Here is an 8,033-nt window from a genome sequence, read left to right on the forward strand (position 1 = left end):
TTACAAATCCATTAAATTAAGTCAGAATTAGAATTGCAGGAACCTTTGATGCAAGTGTTTGAATTTAATACACAGTGCCATATAATGTAACCCTGATTTAGCAATAAACGATGGAGAAACTTTTTATCCACAAAATGTTTTAATGGAAAAGAAAGGTATATATAAATTAAACCAACATCAGACTATTACAAGTAATGTAATTTGCACTTTCTTTGTTAAAGGGTTAGTTCACCCAAAAATAAAAATTAGGCTGTGTTTTACTCAACCCAGAGCCATCCTAGGTGTATATGACTTTCTTCTTTCAGACGAATCCAGTTGGAGTTATATTAAAAATAGTCTTTGATCTTTCAAGCTGTTTAATGGCATTCAGCGGGTGTTGCATGCATCAGTCCAAAAGAAGTTAAATAAAAAGCACCCAAGACAATTAAATTCAGCTGCAAGTGTAAAATTAATAGAAATGCAATAAAATAACTCGTTGAATTCGATATTTTATGAAGCTCTAAGGATTTGTATGTCTCTAAAGTCTGTTGTTGTTGTACGTCTATGCAAGTGTCTATGCAAACATAGACAAATTAATGTGTGCTAGGAACTCACTTTGTGTACAAAAAGCTGCAAATACACAAAACCATGTTCACTTTTCCAGACACATTCTGGACTAGATTCAAAACTGAGGGTTAAAGGACAGAGATCAATCATTGTACACCATCTACACAACTTTTATTGAGCAAGAAAATAGACAAAGCAATAGCATGATCCAGTAAAGTTATGAATAGAAAATCAGTCTGGAAAAGAGGAAGAGATACAGAGAGAAAATAAACCACTGGAAGCTAATACAAACAAATGTCATGACGACAGTGCATCTAATTAAAACCACATCCACCTTCAGAATAACAAGCCAAAACGCCACACTATTTCCGGGTTTGAAACGGCACATCACAGGTGAGGGGTGTTTATGTACACATGCATAGGAATACTGCGGCTGGTGACGGGCTCAGGGAAGGAACGGGAATCAAGTACAGTGGATAGGCACTTCATTTTCCATGACTTATCCGAAACACAAGTGCGAGACACTTTAATCTCACGTACAGGAAGATGGTTACGGAAATGAATGTGATTTAACACCCCCATATTGAATCCCTTCTGGAATCTATTTCTCATCTTCTAATTTGAATTCTCTGCCAATCAAAAAGAGCAAAAAGAGCTGTCTCCGACAGGAAATGGAAATAATAATAAAAAAAAAAATCTTTGTACCCTGGAAGTATATAGTGGAGAGAAAAAAAATCACATGAAGCACATATGAGTGTAATTGCGGGCCATTTGCTCAAAGTTCTTTTTTTTCCCCTTTAATAATACATGTTTTTAGCTTGGTGGAAGTGACATGCAAGTGCTTTCAGTGAAGGAAGAAAGATGATAACCCAACAAAGCTGAAAATACCCAGGTACAAATGAATCAACGATGGAAAAAAGGAAAACGGAAAGCTTTTAAAAAGGACAAATTCATCAATTAAATTACTGCAATTAAAGGGAAAGACTGTTTAGCACTAAAACTGATCATTCAAACATATGCTGCATGCTATATCATGAAACGAAATCTAAAAGAGCAATTGAGGTCAAGATGAAATGAAAACCGACTTTCTTAGTCTTAGGGTTTAGTCTAGTTCGGTGAATTTTTGCAGGCAAAATCCAGACATTTTAAAAGGGAATTTTGCATGTGGGAGAAAGATTTCCCCGTGCAGATTTCACAATGGGTTCAAGTTGATTGCACAGATTTGTCGCGATGACCAACAGAAAGATACTTGGTTTGAAAGTGAGCTGCACTTCATGCATTGCTACACTATTGACAATAGACAATGGATCAATTTTTGCATGCAAAATTTTGCTGATATTTCGCTACTGCGACTGCAACTTTATTGTGCATGATTCATCTGCATGTTATTCCAAAAAAAATGGGGAAAAAAAGAAAAAAGGAAACTATTTATAATCTTCCATCAAAAGCCTCTGAAACTATTTTCAGAGGTGGCAACCAACAACAACTCCTTAGCAACTTTTGCACAAGGAAATCACTCACGTTCCAGTAGAAAACATGAAAACTAGTTGCAATTCCATTTGGTGTCGCATGTGGCACATAAATTACACACTTCACCCTTAAGAATATGCAAATGATTCATCAAAAAAACACAGATGTGTTGCCTTAAACTGAAGCCAGAATTGAGAGACAATCTGTCTCATTTCTAATAGCGCTGCAATTGTGTGAATCCACCCAAGAACCGAAGAGTGCGGTAACCTGATTGAAGAGCTCTCAGGAATATTACCGGACACTCTTTAGGTCAAACAAAGAGCTTGCCATGTGTGACGCATTACAGTGTCTTATACAAGGGTAATTTTAAAGTCCAAATATATCTGACTTGGCTTTAATCAACAGTATTTAAATGGAACCGGAGGGTGAGGTGAAAATCCAATTCATTTTCAGGTTTTTAGATATGATATAAACCTTTCAAGACAGACTTTTCAGTTCAGCCTATTATTATTTAACACCTTTTACCTCAAAATACCAGTGGAGAAAATGAATGAGAAAAATACATGTCCAACATCGGGGGGAAAAAACGTGCAGTCACTGTTACGCTCTGTTGTAAAAATGAGTATCAATACAAAGTAGTGGTAGTGATGTGGATCCAATACAGGGGATGACGTGAAGAAAAGATGTGAGCTTATATCTTACATGTTCACCATTTGACTTAATAACAATAGAAATGAAAACATGAGGGCTTGGACACTTTGCCATGCAACTGCTCCCATTGGAAAACATCTACAAACACATCTACTATAAACATGCCAAAACTCTGTGCACATATTTAATAGAAGAATAATCATCTGAACACTTTCTGAACATAAACGCTGTATGAAGAAACTCCATATTTCCTGGGGGACATCCCACATCTTATTGAACAATTTTATACTTCACTAAACAATACCCACAATGCACCTTAAACTGTTGCAAATCAAAAATGTAATCTATTAAAGTGCACATATACGAAAATGCACTATGCTCCCTAACCTGAGATTGAAGCTAAAATGGCACTAGTGGGCACCGTAAATGTCCTTTAGAAACATAAACACTTACGTCTTTGTTCTGAAGAAACTTCTTTGCAAGCATTGTGTATATTAGCATAGCCTCTATATAACAGTTTAACCTGTGCAACTTTTGGTTACTAGTATATCCCTTACAAAAACAGTACCATGGTAAAGCAATAAGCATCATGGCAATTCAAAGAATACTATGATACATTCAGGTTACATGTCCAAAAACTTGGGCCATATGAAAAAATAATGGTATAGAGACTGCCATGTAAATATGGTACTTCAAAGAATGGTATGGTATTAGCATGGTACTTTTCCAAAAGCAAGGTATTTCCACAGTACATGCCCAAAAACGATGATGGTAAAGCAATGGTATCAGATCAGGTATTGTAATACTACAATACTTTGATATATACTATGGTACTGCATGATTACCATATTCATATAAATAACCATGGTAAATATCAAAACTATGGGATTACCACAGTACATACCCAAGAACCCATGCCAATCCAAGTTACTGCAAAAAATACCATGGCATTATCACAAGCATGTCCAAAAAATGTGGTAATACCATGGTAATTTTTGGCACTTTTTGTTTCCTGTAGTATTTTGAACATTATATAGGGAATAGGGAGTGATTTCAGGTGCAACTACACAGAAGCAGATTTAAAAGAGCCTTCTATTTACAGAAATCCCATTGTCTTGACATTCACGATGATGTCATATGTTCTGTCCAATCACGAATCACTCCCTCTCTGAAGTTCCGTGTCACTCAAAGTGAGCAGCTTGTCACTCAATAAGGCTGAAGGGTGTTTTTAACCGCACAGATTTAGCGTTCAAAAAAAAAAAAGAGAGAGAAAAAAGTCCAGTTTTACAGTGAGATTGAGAGAAATGCCACAGTCTGAAACCCTAAAGTGTGGAATTAGAGAGGCATAAGGTGAAACACTGTTATTATAGCAATACGGGGGAAAATATATATATATTTGTCACTCTCGTCATTTTTAAGGTTCAAACGGCTGATGAAGCATGCATTTGCATCTGGCCTTAAGTGACTTCAACACGTCAGTCTACAAGAATGTGCTGTTGTTGTCGAGATACGTCATGTGGATGGGGAGTTGTTTTTATCTATTGGTCTCTCCAACAGTGAGACCCAGCAGGGTCTGGAATCAAGAAGACATTGGTCTCAACACAAACACGAATCTGGGAACTCATTCAATCGAAGCATGCCTGTACACTCATGGGCTGTATATACAGAAGATCTCACACATACAGCACATCCATACACTCTCACTGCTGGTAAACATGTTAGGAAGTTGCACACAGTTAGTTGGTGAGTTTTGCAACCAAAGGGACCAACCCCTTTGAGGACTCAAAATCAAAGCTGGGATATTTCCTTGTCTGGTTCTGTTAGTTGAAGACTGCATCGGTGTGTTTGCCCCACGGTGGGAGATGAAGTTTGACCTCTAGATCCCAGAAAGCAACTCCTTCAAAGGTACCTCCCTCTCTCCCAGTAAGGTATCTCTCTTCAGACTGGTGCCCTTGTTGACTACCTTCATCTTGATGGCAAGGTTTTTCACCTGCGCAACAGGAAGGGAGTCAAAGTAGAAGTCCTCGTTGAAGACAGGGTTGCGGCTGTTCTTGATAATGGTGCTCCGCTGTTTCTGGAGCTTTCCCGGGTTCAGGAACAGAGCAACGCAACAATTGATGGCCTTCACATCGAACTGCTTATCGTAGAGGTCCTCGGCCGCCAGCACACGGACATGAAGCCTGCTGGCGTCAATGTCGTAGTCTGTGCAGATGCGTAGAGTTCCACCCTTGTGGAGGTTGACAGTGTGCTGTGTGAAGCGATCCATGTTGGTTCCGTATTTCCGTCCTCGAAATGCTGGAGAAGGAGGGCAACGAAAGCGCCTCTGGATGTTCGGGCTGGTCTCCACAGAGCTGCACTCGTCCGTGGAGAGAGAACTGTGCCGGGCGAAGGAGCGCTTGGCCCGGGACACTTTGGCTTGGGTTTCGTGGGTGAACATCTTGAGGAGGGATGCGGAACGGGACAACAGAGGGGAGTTGAACGGGGAGGACTCGGCCGAGGAGCAAGTGTCGCTTTCCCCCCCGCTGAAGTACCGGTAGGGGTTGGAATGGGAGATGTTACAGTCGCTGGGGTTTAAGTGGTTGCCCTGCGACTTGCGTTGGGTGTTGGGCGAGGTGAGCGGACTTGTGGGGTCGCTATGGAAGAGGGACTCTTTACGCCTCGTGTGAGGACTTTCCATGAGCGTGGCAAAACCGTAGGAGGTTTGTGCTTTGGGTACGTAGGGCAAGGACATGGCCGTTTGGGACTGGGGGTCGGCATTTGTGTTGAGGTCGCCCACTTCCCCGACCACCAAGTCATCTGCGCTCTCAATCTGGATAATGTGGCGGTTTGCAGCTTTGAGCAAGTTCTTGGTATCTCCAGCCAACTTGTTAATGAGGCGCGGGCTGCGCGGACTGCCCTGTGGCGTCTTGCAGCATATGGTCTGGTCGGACGTGGAAGAATGGAGCCTGTTTTTTGGCTTCATCTCCGGTGTCTCCTCCTCTGGGGGGCAGCACACCAATTTGGGCGGAATAAAGAAGTCAGGAATCTTGTCAGGGGTGAGGACGTTGCTGTAGGTGGGGGTTTTGCTCTGTTTGTCAGCCGAGCCTCCCTGTCGGAGAACGTTTCCCTCCACTGAACCGCGGATCTTTTCCAGCAGCCACATCTCTCGGTGGGGTCTGGGAGAGACGTGCAATTGCACCCTGTGGGCACAGAGAGTGAGACGAAATATCATCAACCCACACTGACACCTGCGATTCATGAATGCAAATACAAACTGATACACCTCCTCGCTGCTTTAGGTACACTGTCACCCGGTGGATTCTTGGAAGATTCTGACACTATATGTTAACACATTGCTAACATTAAACAGCAATTGTTAAAAATAGCTGACACCTGTCTCCCTTTCTGTTATCAATAGTATACTGTCACCTCGTGGAGATGCCGCTCAACATGCACTCAGCATCATTCTTTCATTCCACATTCAGTCCGCAAAGCTTATTTGCATAAGATATATATGCAGAATGTACACAGATGATTTCAAAAAGCATGAATGTGTGCATTTTATTAACTATAAGTGCAGGTACACTGTAAAAAAAATTTAAAATTACTTGATAAAAAATTACTTAAGGAGCTGTTCTCATCTTATTTATTTTGTAATTCAGTTTTATTCAGGCATCTTAAATTATATTTTTGACTTCAATAAAACCTGGTAGGTTTAGACGTTACTGCTTTAAGTATGTTTTTATCTTACCTAAATATTTATATATTGATTTATGTTGTATTTCCCGCTCACAATGTCCAACCACACATTCAAGTTTTTTACTACAGTCTTTAATGTTTATTACCAGGATTTTCAGCCAGAGGTTTCTGGACACCTGGGGGTCCGTGAGGGTACTCGGTTTACAAGAAAGATATATTAAACATGTATAATTTAAAGATTTAATGACATTTCTACACTGTAAAAAATGAATCTCCTTAGTGAGTTATTTCTTCCTGATCTGACCCTTAACAATTATTTTTACTGGTATAACCAAATGAAGTCAGTTGAATTAGTCATTAAATATTTTAACTGATAAAACAATTCCTTTTAATTCCATTTTTTGTAAGTTACCTCAAAGACTGAACATTAGCTAATGGCATCAAAAGCAATTTACAAATAAATTTTTGTTAATCATTTTAATGAAAGTTATTATAAAGTGTTATAAAATTTGACTTCTTGTTTTGTTTTTTTATTGGTACATAATATTATTTTATTATAGTCTATAAGCATTGAAAACCCTCTCTATTAGGTCATTTCTTGATGCATGAACCTTTTCCCAGTGTGAGAGTCCTCTGCGCAACAGCTGCACTTCAGGTCAGTGTTTAATGTGTGGAGACTGCAGCACTCTGTGATGTGAAATACGGACTGCGCAGCTTTTGTTCTGTGACTGCAGAAGCACAACAGTGAGACGAAGCTGCAAAGGGGGACTTTATTTGTTCAAAAGTAAATCATATGCAGAATATCAGGCGCTGTCTTATTTTAACAAACATCTGCATTGTCTAAACTGGTGCACTTGAGAGACTTTGCATGCAGATGTGAACTGATAATGATTGATGATATCTCATATATCATGGTAAAATCAATTTCTACTAAAATATCACAGTGTAGGAACCAAGGTACTTCCAAGAATACCATGGTGGCCCCACTATGGTTCTTTTTTCTAAGTGTTAATTACAAAGTAGCCTAAGGCACTGCGTGGAACTGGTATATTTTAAAGAGAGAAAAATGTTCAACAGATGGCATTTTATATTGAATTAGAACTCAACGAAGATAAATACTATTCTTTTGTCTGTAAATAAAGACAAATAAAACCTTTTTTTGACAACAGATCATTTCAACCACCTGTAACACGGTAAAACTGATGCGACTGCAGTTTTCACATTCCACAACACATTTCTAATGAGCAATAGTAAAAATACTATTAAATAAAGAAAAAAAAAACGCATGCATTTAAACTTTTCCAAAGCTGTTCTTGTATTCAAAACCTGTTGAATCTCAGTTGAACTTACGTGAAGTGGTTTGTGGTCAGGATGTGAAGTAAGTGCTTCAATCCATATGTTGTTTTTCGTCTCACCGTCGTTCGGGTCTCCGGTATTCCAGCACAGAACTGTCTGTTGGCACTGCGCGTCTACTCGCGGCTTTAATAGCGCACCGAGCCCCGTGAGCGTGTATCAGCCAGTGGGAGTGTTATAGTGTAGCCAGTTACTCGCAGTCCGTATCAACGTATGGGTTCAGAATAGAATACTATACTGCTTATTGCACTGTATATATTCTATACTACCTACTACTTAAAAAAATACATATGGACGATGTTAGGAACAGAACAGAAGGCTCACTAAAAACTAGC

General features: G+C 39.5%; 1 protein-coding gene across 1 annotated transcript; it reads right to left on the reverse strand.

Annotated features, from left to right (window-relative positions):
- Nucleotides 1-3,262: 3,262 nt before the first annotated feature.
- Nucleotides 3,263-8,033, reverse strand: LOC107729992 (C2 calcium-dependent domain-containing protein 4C-like). The gene is made up of 2 exons (XM_016540734.1): nt 7,696-8,033; nt 3,263-5,846 (listed from the first exon to the last, which is right to left on the reverse strand). Exon 2 carries the CDS (start codon nt 5,807-5,809, stop codon nt 4,544-4,546), a length of 1,266 nt encoding a protein of 421 aa, XP_016396220.1. The 5' UTR covers nt 5,810-5,846; nt 7,696-8,033; the 3' UTR covers nt 3,263-4,543.

Source organism: Sinocyclocheilus rhinocerous, unplaced genomic scaffold, assembly GCF_001515625.1.
Source record: "Sinocyclocheilus rhinocerous isolate Xijiao unplaced genomic scaffold, SAMN03320098_v1.1 scaffold638, whole genome shotgun sequence".
NCBI lineage: Eukaryota > Metazoa > Chordata > Actinopteri > Cypriniformes > Cyprinidae > Sinocyclocheilus > Sinocyclocheilus rhinocerous.

Excerpts from the sequence above, each read along its gene's own strand:
- LOC107729992 (XM_016540734.1), bottom strand. The coding sequence starts at position 5,809 with ATGTGGCTGCTGGAAAAGATCCGCGGTTCAGTGGAGGGAAACGTTCTC.